Raw genomic sequence first — 17104 nt, 5'->3', positions numbered from 1 at the left:
TGGCAACCCACTCCAGTGTTCTTGCCTGGAGAATCCCAGGGAAGGGGGAGCCTGGTGGGCTTCCGTCTATGGGGTCACACAGAGTCGGACACGACTGAAGTGACTTAGCAGCAGCAGCAGCAGGGTTGATCATTTCCCTAACAGTATAATTATACAATTAGTTATTAAATTACATCTCAGTGATTAAGAAGAGTATCCAAGTATACTGTGAGAACAGTTCTTCATAATTTCCATGTGTGTTAGTTGCTCAGTCATGTCCAACTCTTTGCAACTCCATGGGCTGTAGCCCACTAGGCTCCTCTGTCCATGGGATTCTCCAGGCCAGAATACTGGAGTGGGTAGCCATTCCCTTTTCCAGGGGATCTTCCCAACCCAGGGATCGAACCTGGGTCTCTTGCATTGCAGGCAGATTGTCTTCATAACTTCCATAGTTCCCTAATTTACTTCATTTATTCCCTGTTTCATCTTGCATATGACTACCAGTGATTCCTAAACCCATCCGTTGGCTCCATGTTCTATTTCCCGTAGCCTATGGAACATCTCCAGCGGATTACCACATATTCCTCACTAACGGATTTCATCCTCCATACTTTGTCCCCAGCACTTTCCCTATCGATTAATGTTTTTACCAGCATCCCAGTTTACCAAGCTAGAAACAAATATTAGCAACTTCATAGTATTACTATGGAAAGTGGGACTCAAAGAGGTTAACTTTCCTAAAGTCATGCAACTAATTGGACTTGAAATTGTGGTTTTAAAGGTAGGTCTCTCTGCTGTCTCAGCTTTTGTTTTCTCCATGACAACAGTTTAAAGGATTGTTATACTTTTTAAAGAAAAAATAATGGAGGAAAACATTCTCGAAAGAGGGAATAACCCTTTATAAGGCTCAGATGGACTTCCTGGTGGTCCAGTGGTTAAGACTCTGCTCTTCAGATGCAGTGGGTGTGAGTTCGATCCTTGGTCAAGGAACTAAGACCCACATGCTATGTGGTACAACCAAAAGAAATTAAAAGGCTCAGAAATATTAAAGCGTCAATATCTCTATCCAGAGAAATGCTTATCTATCCCTCCCATGAATGATATTATTTATACATTTTGAATGCTGAACCATTTCAACAAATAGTTATAGAATAGCCACTGTGTCTCAAGTAATTGCCTCTATTAAGTTTTTAGGACAAAAAGAAGGCTAATACACGATACCTATCTCTAAGTGTCTCAGTAAGGGAGAAGGACCCTAAGTGTTGATTTTGATACTTAAGGTAGCAGCTCATTGAAGTATGAGACTACAAGTGTTATGAGAGAGATAGCAAAGGTGGAAAGAGACCAAGCAGAAAGGCCATGCACCCCAACCCTAGGATCGAGGGAGGGTTCCTGCCAGAGGTAATATAAGAGTTGACTTGTAACAAGTTAGGAAAAGGTAAGTGAAACTAGAGGGGAAGCACAGCTCAAGAAAAGGAGAGAGCAAGAACAAAGATATTAAGATATGCAGTTACCTGGTATGTAGGGGGAGGGGGACTTCAAGTAACTTGAGTATCACAGATTATAGAAGTCCCAGCATGTCATACTAAGGCTGAACTCAAATCAGAAGCATTGGGAATGAAGAAGAGAGGATAGTTTTGAGAGGTGATGAGGAGGTTATATCAACCAGACTTGAATGATAGGTTGAGTGGGAGAAGTGGAGGTAAAAAGAGGACTCTAGGGTGTCTTCCAGGGTGACTGGGTAGATGAGGGTCCTGTTCACTAGGATGGCAAATGTAAGAGGAGGACCTGCATTGGGGAAAAAATGGTGACCTTGGACATGCCAGGATTAATTTGCATGTCAGGCTGCATTTGTCCAGGAAGAAGAGATACAGAGACAGGGAGCTCTGGAGAGAGGGCTGATCTCAGGATTGGGTTGTCCAGTCCAAAAAAAAAAAAAAAAAAGGTATGGGTAAGATCACCAGGGTACAGTGTACATAACTTTTTGTTTTTGTCATTTCTTTTAGAATCAAGACATGTTAGTCAGTCATTAACCTCCAATTAAAATAAATAAAATTTTTAAAATGACACATTGGTCACTCTATGTGACTATGACTAAGAAAATCCTGTAGTTACCACTGGACTAACTTAACTAGCCTCTAGGATTTAGCCTCCGCCTCCTTCTTTGTTTCAAATAACTCAAACTAGACTTAAAATACTTATATATCAGATGTGTAAATTATAGTTACAGGTGCCATTTAGTAGCTGCGTGGTCTTGAGCAAGTCACTTTACTTCTTTTTTAAGCTCAGATGCTTCCTTTGTAAAAATGGGTGTGTGTGTGCTTAGTCAGTCAGTTGTGTCTGACTCTTTACGACCCCACGGACTGTATTCCACCAGGCTCCTCTGTCCATGGGGATTCTCCAGGCAAGTATACTGGAGAAGGTTGCCATGCCCTTCTCCAGGGGATCTTCCCAACTCAGGGATCAAACCCAGGTCTCCCACATTGCAGGTGGATTCTTTACCTTCAGAGCCACCAGGGAAGCCCAAAATGGGTGTACTTGGTTGTTGAGATTAATTGCAGTAATACATACTGTAAGGCCTTGGCATAATTCACGGCTGTTGCGTGTGTGCTAAGTCACTTTAGTCATGTCTAACTCTGTGCAATGCTATGGACTGTAGCCTGCCAGTCCATGGGATTCTTCAAGCAAGAACACTGGAGTGGGTTGCCATGCCCTCCTCGGGATCTTCCCAACCCAAGGATTGAACCTGCATCTCTTATGTCTCCTGTATTGACAGGCAGGTTCTTTACCACTAGCACCGCCTGTGAAGCCCAATTCATGGCTGTTATAGGCTCCAAATAAATGGTAACTATTATAATTTATACTTTCAGTCACTTAAATGTTTATCAAGAATTTGTGATGTGTAAGTTGTTTTGTTAGGATTTGCTTGAAACAAATATGTGTGCAAGGTAGGGGAAGGAGCCCACCAAGCAGGAAGGACCCTCATACACTTGTTCATTTGTTACCGTCATCCTGCAAGACAGCTTGTGGCAACACTCAGTGTATACAGGGCTGAATGTGCAAGGGAGGTGGAGAGAAAGCCAGTCACCTTCAGTGAAAGTAAAGGAAATAAATCACCTCCACTCTCACCAGCTTGCTACTTCTGAAATTCTGCTGAATCCATTTGAAGCCATGAGTGGGAAGTAGGGAAGAGGGAACTAGCATAGTCTCTTAGCATCTTGATTTCAGAACATGGAGTTAGCTGTTCAACAAAAAAATTGAATGTCCTCATCTTGACATATTCATTTTGTGGAAACAAATTCACTTGCTAATACATGAGCTGACCCATATAACTCCTCCACTGAAAATATTATTTTTCACAGTGACAGCTGTTAAACTACACCTAGCATTCTATGTAACAGAAAGATTCCAGAGATAGAAAATTTAATAGAAACTGGAGATGGACCATGAGAAGGAGGAAGGCAATTCACAACTTATCAAGATGAATATAGCACCTCATTATTTTCAACAACAATGACAGAACACAGAAAAATAGTAAAATGCCAGTCTAGCTTGAGATCATCAAGGAACAGTCTAGATTCAATATGTCATTATTTTAATCTCTATTTAAAATTAAAAAATCAGATCTTTGGGGTTTCCCTGGTGATCCAGTGGTTGAGAACTTGCCTGCCGATGCAGGGGACACGTATTGCATCCCTGGTCTGGGAAGATCCCACATACCGTGAGAAACTAAGTCCATGAGCCACAACTACTGAGCCCACAGGAGGCAACTACGGAGGCCCGCACTCATAGTCTGTGCTCTGCAACAAGAGAAGCCACTGTAATGAGAAGCCCACGCACTGCTACTAGAGAGTTGCCGCCACTCCTCACAACTGGAGAAAACCTGTGCCAGAAACGAAGACCCAGTGCAGCCAGAAATAAATCATTAGGTTGGTGCAAAAGTAATCACGGCTTTTACATTGTTGAAATTTGCCATTTGATATTGAAGTACATTCTTAACTAAATGTGGTTATGTTATACATAATTTTAATGTGCATTTGTCACTTTATGTTTTTTTGCTAATGACTTATTACTTGCTGTGTGTTTTATATTTATTTTAGACTGTAGAAATGATGTTAGACAAAAAGCAAATTTGAGCGATTTTCTTACCTGAGTTCAAAATGGGTCATAAAGTAGCAGAGACAACTTGCAATATCAACAATGTATTTGGCTCAGAAACTGCTAACGAATGTGCAGTGCAGCGGTGCTTTAAGAAGCTTTGCAAAGGAGACGAGAGGCTTGAAGACGAGGAGTGTAGTAGCCGGCCATCAGAAGTTGACAGTGACTAATTGAGAGCAATCATCTAAGCTAATCCTTTTACAACTATTAATACACAAGAAGTTGCCAAAGAACAGCATCAACCATTCTGCTGTCATTCAGCATTTGAAGCAAATTAAAAAGGTGATAAAGCTTGATAAGTGGGTGCCTTATAAGCTGACCACAAATCAAAAAAATCATAGTTTTTGTTGTCTTCTCTTAATCTACACAACAACAGTGAACCATTTCTCAATGAGACTGAGAGGCGTGACAAAAAGTGGATTGTATACAACAACCAGTGACGACCAACTCCGTAGTTGAACTGAGAAGAAGCTCCAAAGCACTTCCTAAAGCCAAACTTGTATCAAAAAATGGTCACAGTCACTGTTTGGTGGTCTGCTGCCCATCTGATGCACTTCAGCTTTCTGAATCCTGGCGAAACCATTACATCTGATAAGTATGCTCAGCAAATCAATGAGATGCACTGAACACTACAAGGTCTGCAACCAGCATTGGTCAACAGAAAGGGCCCAGTTCTTCTCCATGACAATGCTCAAGTGAGTGCACATCACACAACCAACATGAGGTTGGTTTATCAAAAGATAAACGGATTGAGCTAGGAAGTTTTGCCTCATCTACCATATTCACCTGACCTCTTGCTGACTCAAGCATCTTGACAACTTTGCAGGGAAAAGGCTTCCACAACCAGCAGGAGGCAGAAGACGCTTTCCAAGAGTTCACGGAATCCCAAAGGATGCATTTTTACACTACAGGAATAAACAATCTTATTTCTTGTTGACAAAAATGTGTTGATTGTATTGGTACCTATTTTGATTAATAAAGATGTGTTTGAGCCTGGTTATTATAATGAATTAAAATTCATGGTCCAAAACCACAAATACATCTGCACCAACCGTTCGTTCCCGGGGTTGGAAGATCCCCTGGAGAAGGGAAAGGCTACCCACTTCAGTATTCTGGCCTGGAGAATTCCATGGACTGTAGAGTCCATGGGATCGCAAAGAGTCGGAGACGACTGAGTAACTTTCATTTTATTAATTAATTAATTTTAAAGAAACAGACCTCTGCTACCATTTATGCCTTCTGCTTCAGTTTGAAAATAAAGATGAGCCTCACACAAACTGTCCAGAGGAGGGAATGAATGAACCAAGTTAGCTTCCATTTTCAAGCCCTCATCACTTACATGGCTTCAGAAAAGCTGCTTTTATGTAGATGCTGTGGCCTAGTGGCCAAGGGTGTAGCTTCTCTGTATGATTGAAGAAGGGAGTGCTTCTCAGATCAAAACGAGAAGGCAGATGTGCTTTATTATCACAAATGTGTGTGTTTAGAAGTGTCTATTATCAAGGCAGACTTTGGGAAGCCTCCTCTCAACTCAAATTTAAGTCTCTTAGGTTCATTCATATCAGATGGCAGGCACAGTTCCATTAAAATGGTGGAGCATAGTCTTCCTTCTGAGAGTTTTTGTTTTTTTTTTTAAATGGGCTCCATTACTGAAAGAGAGCAAGTTACAGAGCAGGAAATGCTAGGTTCTCTGCAGTGCAGTGGAGCTCTGGCTTCCTGGCTCTACTTCAGGCATGTTTTATGATTATGAGCAAGTCACTTATCTGCCACCTCAGTCTTTTCGTCAATAGGATGAATGTGTGTGTTGGACTTTGATGTTTCTAGGGTCTAAAAACATTGCATTATTTTATGATTCTGTCAATCATAAAATCATTATTTCATGATTCTAGAGTTATCAAGTATATTAGTGTGGGTAATACTTTATTGAAATACACTGTCCAACAAAATCATCTCCTTGAAACAGGAGGTAGGACTGTGAACAGTCTAGAATGGTCCAGAAACCAGTTCATAGGAGACCCAGTAATCAACAAGGATAATTAGCTTGAAGAAAAGGAAACTGACTGTGTTCAGATATTTTCACTAACATCGCATGGAAAAAAAATCCTGTATCCTGTATTATTATAAAATACATAATCCAACTGAGTGCCTGGAAGTTTCAAGTTTCTCACTTACCATAAGTAGTCCTTTTTAAACAAATATAAAGGTCCAGTAATACAAATAGGCAGTCTTTTGAGCTAACTGCCAGCAAAGATAAGGAAACAGAGCAAAATGACCAACTCCCAAAGAGACTGTAGAAATTCTTGCATTAATAAATTATGATTACTCTTAAATCTGTTCACAAGAGTAGGTAACAAGGTAATAGTGATACTGCCATGACTATTCAGAATGTTATTGAATTGCTTTTGGTGGGGAAAAGTTCTCTCTTCTACTAAAAATGTAAAACAAAAAAATTCCTTTAAGATAGCTATGCTTAAAGTGTCACAAGAAGTCAAAACATTCCTAGAAAACTAGGTAAGTCTGTAATATTTTACAAGGATCTTTTTTCTTCTTTGAGTTCCAATAATCTTGTAAACTGAAGTACCCGTACCAGCCATGATATTAGTTAATTATGTATTCTCTTATTTTGAACCCTAATTCCTCAGTGTGTGAGTCCCAGCTACAAGATAGAGACTCATTTCCCTGTGATCCGAGTTGTATACTTGGTCTCATTACATTTCATTTTAGCCTTTTCTTCAAGTAGCTTGAATAATCCATAAAGACAGAAGCAGCCTCTGATGTTTCTTTCTACCTCCAGAAGCATGAGGAACAGTCCCAAGCAGAACCAAGTCTTGAATGGCAGAGTGAGTTGTGGGGTTTTTACAGTTCTAAGATATCATACTATATGATATTATTTGTTTATTTTTGTTGGATCTTTAAAAAAAACAAAAACGTGAAAGTGTTAATCACTCAGTCATGTCCGACTCTTCCCAACCCCATGGACTATAGACCGCCAGACTCCTCTGTCCATGGAATTCTCCAGGCAAAAATACTGGACTGGGTAGTATCCATTCTTGTTGGATCTTAGGAACTTGCCAAACTGTTGAAGTTGCTCAGTCGTGTCTGACTCTTTGTGACCCCATGGACTGTAGCCTACCAGGCTTCTCCATCCATGAGATTTTCCAAGCAAGGGTACCAGAGTGGATTGCCATTTCCTTCTCCAACTATTGTGGCCTCAGCTTTTTAAAAGTAGCCTAGAAGACAAAAAAGAAATCGAGACTTGAGTTTTTGAAGTTTTACCTGTCCTAGTTGAGAAGAGCATGGATCCTTTCACTACTTATTATTTGCCATCTAAATCTCAACTAAAGAGGCTGTTGGTCTTACAGGAGCATCTTTTATCGGTATTTGGGTAATCTCTGTTAAAACATCCAGAGCCTTTTGTCTTTCTAGACTCTAACCCAGGTGAAGACGATGCATTTTACACTTGTTCTCCTCTTTTCTTGACTTTCTAGAAAGAATGAAAGAAATTCTAGGGTTATCTAGTACCCACCCTGTGTTAGGCAGTAGGAGATAATTCCTTTCTATACATCAACTTGCTAAATTTTCAGAGTGACTTGACTAGATAGGTGATACTACCTTTTCACAGAGGCCCAGAGAGCAGTAAGCACCTCGCTCGTGTCAGTCAGTTAGTAAATGTGACTAAAGGATGATATTTATAAGCAGTGCCCTGCTTTGCTCTTAGAGATCTGTTTAATTCTCATTACTCTTATATTTGGATCCAGGCCAGTCCCACTGGTCTAAACCTGCTCCTGTCTGCATCTGTTGCAGACAGTGGAGACATGAGTAGATCATAACACAGTGCGTTGCTCCTCCTCTCTCAGGGTCCACACCCTGCTTTACCTTTGTGTTTGAATGCCTCCCTGATTGGAAGCTCCTGCAGATTGGAAAGTGTTTTCCTTTTTTCACCTTTGTAACCCCTAAAGTAACTATGCGCTCAGCGTTCTTAATTACAGTTCCATAAATTAAGTCAAGTATGCTTTTCATTTTACAGTGGAAATCTATTTATGTCCTGCACATGGCCACAGTCAGTGGAGTGGCTCAGGAAGCACACTCAAGCCCAGAGCTCTAATTAGGATGGCGCCACCATGCACCTGCTTCCAGCGCTCCAGCATGAGGCTGCTGTTCTTTAGACGATGGCTTTGGGACCACTGCCTGGCCCTCTTTACCTCTCTCTCACTCTGCCTTATCGGATGACTCGTCCACATTTCCCATATTATCTTCAGCTTGCTGTTGAACTTACTTTACAGAATTTTCTAAAAAATCTCCTAGTGTAAGGAAATATGAGAAATCATGTATTATTAACTGGTTAATGCAGAAGAGTTTCTTTTCTATCAGTTTCATTTTTGGCCTACTGTATAACTCAAAAATTCATCTTTCAAAAGTTTACTGTATTTATTGCTGAATCTGATGAGCGATAAATAATTTACTTGGGGAGTTGGGGAGGCATAAGGGGAAATGCTCACTGGATTACTCACTCTTCTAGGGCTTCAGAAATCACTGGTTACATTCTTTCTTTTTACCAAGTGATAATGTAGAATAGCTACTTTACCTGATACTGATCACAACCTATTCTTAAGGGGCATCCAACCTGAAAACAGGACCAGTGAAGTCATTGGCAGACAGCGGCACCTGCCAGGCTTGGTGGGCCTTCTGTACCACATCTTCCGGGCATTTGATATTACCACCTTTGCCCTTTCCCCCAACTGTGGCATGCTCTGGGTCCATGGCAGTGCTGTGGTCACTCAGTGCTGTAGCTCCCTCCTCATCTTCATCCTCACTCTCTACTGGCCTGTCCAGGGAATGAAACCCTAGGACCTAGTTCCGACTAGGATGTCAGCAGCTCCACCTTCTCCACCCACCACTGCCAGTTCTGCACTTTCTGGTTCAGGATCTTGCTTCAGAGGTTGGTAGGAGTAGTCAGCGAGACCTGCCCCCATGTCCTCCTCCTCCTTCCTCTAAGCCCCTGTGCCTTCGGTAGGGCCCCAGTGTGACCCCAGTTCCTCAAACTGATTGGAGGAGGTGTGCCCTGGACTCATGACAGACCCACTATAAATACTTCTGCCATCCCAGCAGGAATCATCCAGAGCCCCAGGCTGACTGAGCCTTTTCCCTCTTCAAGGATAATGGGTACATTAGGGGAAGAATGATGGAGAGATTGGGAAAACTGAAATTACCACCTGTTTGTAGTGCCTTTACACATTGTTAAATGTACCTGTGTGTTTGAAGTGTAACCTGGTTTGCTCATTAAAATACCATATTTTAATTATTACACTTAATATTTAGTACATATATTTTTAACTTCTTTTGTGTGTATCAGAGCCAAACCCTAGATTTCCAAAGTCTTTTGATTACTTTTTTACTTCTTTTTTACCAGAGTTCTTTTGGACAGTAAATTTTTTGTTTCTGTTTTATATAAATTTAAAATAATGCTTCTGCTAGTGTTGTTTGAGACCAAGTCACATACATGGGAGCAATTCCTCTATCGTTTAAAAAAAAAAAAGTTGATAATAAAAAAAATCCTTTAAGCTAAGGAGTCACTGAATTCTTCTTTCTTGTTCAAGTCAAAATATCCCCTTGCTCTTAAATGTGAAGCTACTAAGGCAGTGCTCTTCACACAGTAACACAGTCTTTTTGAAGAAAAGCTCATGCAGAACTCCACTATGTAAAGAAGATAAAAATGGAGCTGTTTCTTATGTGTGGGGGTGGGGCTGTGTTTATTTTGGTGGGGGGTAGTTAGGGAATGAGAAGCCCAGAACCTCTTCCTTCTTTCCCCTTCTGGCTGAACCAACTGCCATCCTGGGTAACCTATCAGACATTTTCTCCAAATCCTTAGCCATCTGAAATATATATATATATATATTTTTTTTTTTCTAATGGCTTTGATAATTTTACATTATAATCTTTATATTTTTTAAGAAATAATTTTTGGAAGAAATAGAAGGTTTGACAGCAATGTATACATATCTTATTTAAGATATTTTGTTAATTAATACTTTAAATGTTTAACCAAAATAATGTTCTCCTGAAGTTTTGGGAAAAGAAACCAAACAATATTCTGTTAAAGACGGCAACATTTCCCTTAATCTTCAGTTGTGTAATTAATGTATTTTGGTAATCATGATCACAGAGATGATCGTGACTTATGTCAATAAATGAGATCCGTAACTCTTATTTGTCAGATTAAGAAACTAAGACTGAGAAGGAACTTGCTCTGGTTCTCCTAGCCCCTTTACTCTGTACCATGCTACAGTTTTGTGTGGAGAAGCTGGTCTAGTATTCATGACCAACTCCAGAGATTTAGCACCAAGATTCTGGGTATATGTTAGTCAATTGTTAGGATAAAGTTAAGAAATTACACTGAGTGGGGATCTTGTCCTTTTGCCGTGATTTTGTGACAACTGATCGTTCACACCAAGGAAATTAATGTAAAACTGCAATACTAAGATTGTAAAATTTTAAACTATGGATAACTTTCAGTTATCTTATTACACTGCAGGACTAGACCAGAAGATATCAAAACAATGTTTAGAACCATTAACTGATATCAAAGTCTTTAGGTTAGGAAAGTTATTTCTACTTTGAGAATCTCAACTTTAATAGTTCCTTAAAGGTATGCTTTTATTATAATGTTGTAGGTTTTTATGCTTTATCATATTGTGTATTTATAAAAATCTTCATTTTCACTGTGTTGTACACCTGAAACTTATATAATATTTTACATCAACCATACCTCAATAAAAAATAAACATAAATTTTTAAAAATCTTCCTTTTAGTTGCAGCTAGCCTTCCCAGAATGCTGTTACTTTTGCATATCCTAGCATTGCAAAAAGTCATTACTGCATAAACACTTCAACTTGAGGGTGTGTCGTTTCTTGGCTGCTCAGTCCTGGCTCTTCTGTCCATACTTTGACATCTTCCCCTAAGCCTCTCTTCTGTTAGAAATTTCAGTGATCTAACAAGGATTGGAGCCTCCCACTTTGAATATGTGATATAAAATCAGACTGGTATCCATCGTTATTAGAAAGCAGAAGTGAGTAAAGGTCAGTCTTTTAGCCGGCAGGCTGTCTGAATTTTTCTGTGAGCATCACATGTTGGGAGAAGCTAGTTCGTCTGTCTGTGGGTTTAGGATTCAACAGCATAAGCTGTCAGCCTAACACTGATTGAAGGTGGACTGGGAGGGGAAGTGCATCTGCCCAACGGCTCGCCATTGGCTTCCTATTACAGCATTCTCCCCCGAGACACAGTCTGCATGCTCATTCACCTACCTCCTTCTCTTCCCTCCCCTTCCTTCCCTACCCCTTCATTACGGATTCACAGCGAGAGGCAGCAGCAGCAGCAACAGCAGCGCTGCTTGTCACGAACCAAGGATTGCAATGAGCTCATCCTTTTCTCCTTGCAGCTTCACAACTGCCCTGGCTTCCCGGCTACCGCTGCTGCTGTCTCTTCTCTCTCTCACACACACACACCGTCTCACACACACATATGCACAGCACACACACACACTCACACACTCTCTCATGCTAGACCCTTCTAAACATCTTATCCATTTTTACACATGTATGTGAACTCTCCTGCATCACTCTTGGCCATTTTCTTGCATTTGATTGCTTTCGCCGTTTTTTGTTGTTGTTTTTTAATTTAGATCAGCATTTGATTTCATTTCCAGTCTACTCTGGGTCTCTCTCACAGTGGATAATTTAGCCAAAATGTTTTTCTCGTGGAGACGTTAGCTGGCAATTCCCACCACAGACTGGCTTGTGCGTGCTCCCGGGGAGACGGAAGCCTGGCTCCCCTCCCACCGCAGTTCTCAAAATTGTGGATAAGAGATCCCGCTTTCTCATTCTGGATACCTACTTACTGCTCATGGAAGAAGGGGTGCCCTGCCCAGCCCCAGCTGCTAAGCTCACAGCTCCCGTCAAAAAGTCCCAGGACATGCACGACGAGAGGAGCAAGCTGGTGAATGAGTATGCGTGTCGAGTGCTGGAACTTCTGGGGATGGGGCATCGTCTGTTTGTGCCTCGGCTTCTGGCGGTGAGACTGTTTTTCATTGAACTTCATTTGTAGAGAATCTGCCACCCTCTGTGAGAATTCCTTGTATCCCCGGAAGAGGCTTGTGGTCTCCTATTTCCTTCCCCACTCTACTGGGAAGGAAGTGCTGAGTGGCCACTGCCCTGGGGCTCTGTCCGAGTCTGGTCCACGCCACTCCTTAATTGACTGGAGGAGATATGGCTTTCCTCTCTGAGCCCACATCAGTGGCATTATCTCTCTGGCAGCAAAAAAGAAAAAGGTCTTATGGCTGGCCAGGCTCAGCAATAAAGCAGGATACCCAAGTGCTTGGTGGAGGCATTCTGTAATGTCTCCAAAGGGTTAAATTTTACAACAGACATAATTGTGACTTATCTAGATTATGTGTGGTTTGCTTTCTAACCTCTCTATTTGATGTCCAGTTTGATTGTTTTAGTAGGGAATTTTATTCCCTAAAAATCATTGATAAGGAAATTACAGATTTATCTCCTGGAATGTTTGAACTGTTTATCTGGAAACAGCTTAGGGTGAGTCTGGGAAGTCTGATTTGCTTTTTTAAAAAAAATTAATTTCCTGAAGAAGAGAAAAAAATCACTCTTCCTCACTTCCCATCAAGGGTTAAAATTAAATACCCACAATCACTGGTGCAGGGTTTCTTTTTAGCCGTTTGAGAACTATACCTAGCAACTGTTCTATAATATAATTGGTCTACAGTAGTCCTGTACCATTATTTGGTAATTGGGCAAGAATAATTTCGCTTTGTCTATTTTATACAATGGGGTTTAATACCATTCTAGACTGTTCCTTCATTTGGTTCTCTCATATTTGAGTCTTTTCAGGAGTACAAGATTGACTTGACTGAATTTAACTCTGTCTCTCACATATCTCCCTCTAGTATGGTTCATCTTTGTTTATACTTATCTTTACAAGTATTAACTCAGTCTTAATGTATCTATTTGCAAATAAATAGGATCTCGCCTATATCATCATAACAGACATGTTAGGTCGCTGTGCACATAAGGGGTTTCTCACCCTGAAGAAAGTCTGTTTATCACTGCAAGGTGAAGTTGGATGCAGTGACCAGCATACAGTTATAAGGGAAGGGGTGGTATTTTTTGAGAAATACAGTTCCTTTGTAATTTAAGAAAGAAGAGCTCAAAATATATGTTTCAATGCCCAAGTGAGGTCATCAGTGCTCACTTGAATTTTGTTTCCATTAGTCACATTTTTTTTTCTTAATAAAGGAGAAAACTGAAGAATCATGATTCTATTAAAAAGGAGGTTTTTTTTTAAACAGTGAAATAAAAAGCATTTTAGGAGGTTTGACATTGAGGAGTGCTAAAATATATTTCAACAAATTATCTGCTTCTCTTTAAGGAATCAGTGTTTTATCTAATGCATTTCTATATCCTTATAGACTGCTTAACTTTGTGTCTCACAGGCTTCCACTGATAACTTTACAGTGATCTGGTACTGCCTTTCTTTGGCATTTACATTTTCAGCATTTTGAAGGGAAACATAAAATCGATAACAGGAAATATCTCTCATACCTACATCTGAATCAGGGATGACTTTAAACTGCTTATAGTGTAGAATGATTGTTAACAGTAAAAGCTGTAATCTTCACAAAGTTCAGATCTGTGGCGGGCTCATAGACATCGATATGTTGCAACTGTACAAAGTTGGCTTGGTTGCCAAATTAGGTACCCAAGTAGGTACAGCCCTCACGTTGTTCTGGGCTCCAACATTACAGGTCATAGAGCCACTTGCAGTCTATGTGAAAAGTGTATGCTGAGTTCTCTGTAGGGCCATTTGGAAATCTCTGACTTTGTTACACAGCTTGAAAGATTGTTGATAGAATTAGGGTACTCTACATTCTGAGAAATCGCATCACATGCCCTTTAATTAGAAATATGGCTATGAATTGGGATCAGCTATCCAATGAGTTATTGCTCAAAGTTTAGTGTGTACTGGGGGATGTCCAGCTGTTCAGCCTTGTGTTATTAGACTGCCTAATGATATGGGATCGATGGTTAATCTGCCCAGGGTTGTCCTAAGAGGAATCCTGCCACATGCAATGTAATCTTTCCATTACCAGTGAGGGAAGGAACTGAAGTTTAGGTTTTTAGTCGTGTTTTCAATATGGCTATGTTGGGGCTAACCACTTACAAATCCCTGTTTTGCATTTAAGATTCCAGTAGTATTTTTTTCATATGAGGCCAGTTACTTTTCTTAATGAAACAGATCAAATTAAGTGAAGATTAACCAAGACAGGCTTGTGGATTTGAACTCTGAGCCTTATATTTTGTTCCCTGAGGCACAGAGGGACCATCAAACTACAGGAACACCAAGCACATTGGGAATTTTTGCTTATGGTCCCTCAAAGGTACACATAGTAAAGAATGCTGCTGCTGCTGCTAAGTCGCTTCAGTGGTGTCCGACTCTGTGCGACCCCATAGACGGAAGCCCACCAGGCTCCCCCGTCCCTGGGATTCTCCAGGCAAGAACACTGGGCTGGGTTGCCATTTCCTTAATAATTTCCCTTTAATAAATCAAGTACCAGTGTTCCACTTTAGATATTACCACAAGACATAGATTCTGTGTGCAGACCCACCAAGCATACGTTTCTTTGGTGAAATTAAAATGCCAAAGCAAGGGATACAGGTATCCTAGATACCAACTAAGTAATGTTATCCTCTTCTAAAGCTCGCACTTCCAAATGATTCTCAGAGCTCCAGAAACTTTGCTCAATGGAATGGAAATCCTGTTAGACTCTATGCCTAAAGGAAGAAAAAGCCATTTGTGGTGAATATATTGAAAGTGAGAAAGAGAACTGTGCCTAGATTTTTTTCCCCAAATAATCCTCTAAAATAATCAAATCTAGATTTTTTTGCTGCTGATAGAGGCCTTTAAAGAAAGATTTTTCTTTGGAGAACAGTGAGAGCTTTGGAATAGAAGCATCTGGAGCTAACACTCAAATGTTAGAACTGTTCATTACCACCCACCCTGCCTTCTTCTCTCTCTCGTTTTTTTAATCACTTGAAAATGTGATACTCTTGCACTGAATTTTTCAGTGGGAAAAACACTTCCAAAATGTATTAACAGTGGCACACAGCCAGAGTTCATACTCCTCTGTTAGTGTGTGAAATTTGGAGAAAGAGGAGAAGCTTTTACTCATGTTCAAAATCTTCCTGTCCTCCTAGATTTTTTCTTTCTTCTTGTATATGACATGGGAAATTATTATCAGATCATTATATAACATGTCAGTGTTGGCTCTAATTTCAGTACTGGTACTCTGGGCCCTGTGCATGGTGAACAGGAGGACTCTCAGGCCGAGGATAGGCATACATCTATAGCCAAATGCTCCCACTGTCCCTCCAGTAGCCATTTAAGGTTTAATTTTGATCAAATTTCTAATGCTGTCAAACTGTGTCGTAGTTTTCTTTTTTTTTTTTTGGAATTTGTAAACTTCCTTAAAACATTAATTTTAAGGAAAGAATGAAAAAGCAGATGAGAAAGTTTTTCTCCCATTTTTACCTCTGTTGTTGACTGTTGCAAGGATTGATTACTCACTGAAGAGAGACTATATTGGATTGGTCAAAAGGTTCATTCAGGTTTTTCCATAAACCCGAACAATCCTTTTGGCCAACTCAGTAACTCTTCAAAGAAGTTAAAGACTCAAATATAAAAGTTGCCATGTATAAAAGTTGCCATGTTGGGACTTCGCTGGTGGTCCAGTGGCTCAGATTCCATGATCCCAATACAGGGGACCTGGGTGATCAGGGAACTAGATCTCCCATGCCACTGCTAAAGATGCCACATGACACAATGAAGATTGAAGATGCTGCATGCCTCAGCTAAGACCCAGCACAGCCAGATAAACAAATAAAGATTTGTTTTTTTGTTCACTCGTTAGTGTCCAACTCTTTGTGACCCATGTATACTGAAGCCCCCCAAAATATAAAAATCAATTTGTCCCTCACAATAAGTCCTGCATCTCCTTTCTAATTTGCATCTGATAATTTTTTGACTTTTTAATAGTGGGTATGCTTGAAGTAAGCTTCCCTGGTGGCTCAGATGGTATAGAATCTGCCTCAGATGTGGGAGACATGGGTTCAATCCCTGGGTCAGGAAAATCCCCTGGAGAAGGGAATGGCTACCAGTATCTTCTCCAGTATCTTGCCTGGAGAATCCCATGGACAGAGTAGCCTGGTGAGCTACAGTCCACGGGGTTGCAAAGAGTCGGACACAAATGAGCAACTCACACTTTCAGGCAATCTGAAGCTTTGCTAACACCAGCAGTGTCTTGAAAAGGGCAGTCACAGAGTACTCTGAATTCTGGTTTCCAGAGACTTCATCTGAGTTGGGCTGTATCTTCTTTTGTATGATCTCAGAAGCTGGACTTGAAACTAGGCCTTGGGCAGTATTAGAGAATGAGGTAACCATGCTGCCTACAGGCGATAGACTGTTCCACACCATTTGGGGTCATCTGTTTGTAGGTAACTAGAGGTTAGTTGCACTGACAATAGAAAAGGTGCATTTAGAGGTTTTGAATGATGAAGAAAGCTCCCAGTCCTGTTTCCCTACAAACTCTATAAACAGCCTGTCTTGAATTTTCCCAACAATTACCAAAGAGATAATCATCAGAACTAGTGTTACAGGTGAAATAGGATGTGGTATGTCTGGTATAACTGGTAGGTGGATGCTTTGTCAATAATTCAGCAGTTGACTTTTCAGTTGAAGAGGCACACTTTTGGGATGAATTTGTTTCCAGTAATTGCTTTTCCCAGTTAAGGTGAGTTGATAGCACTTTATCCTGCTAAATATTCTCTCCACTATTTATTGCCATCATCTTTCAGTATCTATGAGGGATTAAATAAGGCTGAGGTGAACTGAAGCTTGTTTTTT

The 17104-nt window shown here is 40.5% G+C and overlaps 1 protein-coding gene across 4 annotated transcripts in view; it reads left to right on the top strand.

Annotated features, from left to right (window-relative positions):
* Positions 1–17104, top strand: part of RABGAP1L (RAB GTPase activating protein 1 like) — a 729399-nt gene that overhangs the window by 554059 nt on the left and 158236 nt on the right. Inside the window, exon 1 of one of the 4 annotated variants that reach the window (XM_088845320.1) lies at positions 11452–12202. The exons of 2 other annotated variants lie outside the window; for them this stretch is intronic. In XM_088845320.1, the coding sequence (XP_088701446.1) occupies positions 12035–12202 (168 nt within the window). In that variant the 5' untranslated portion in view covers positions 11452–12034. Of the gene's footprint in view, positions 1–11451; positions 12203–16889; positions 16992–17104 lie in introns of those variants that run through there. One more of the 4 variants, XM_088845324.1, reaches the window with a different exon arrangement.

Source organism: Moschus berezovskii, chromosome 17 (assembly GCF_049115385.1).
Source record: "Moschus berezovskii isolate FMDL1 chromosome 17, NW_MosBer_1.0, whole genome shotgun sequence".
Classification (NCBI taxonomy): domain Eukaryota; kingdom Metazoa; phylum Chordata; class Mammalia; order Artiodactyla; family Moschidae; genus Moschus; species Moschus berezovskii.
Note: the sequence above shows the minus strand (reverse complement) of the source record. Positions and strands in the feature narration are given on the sequence as shown.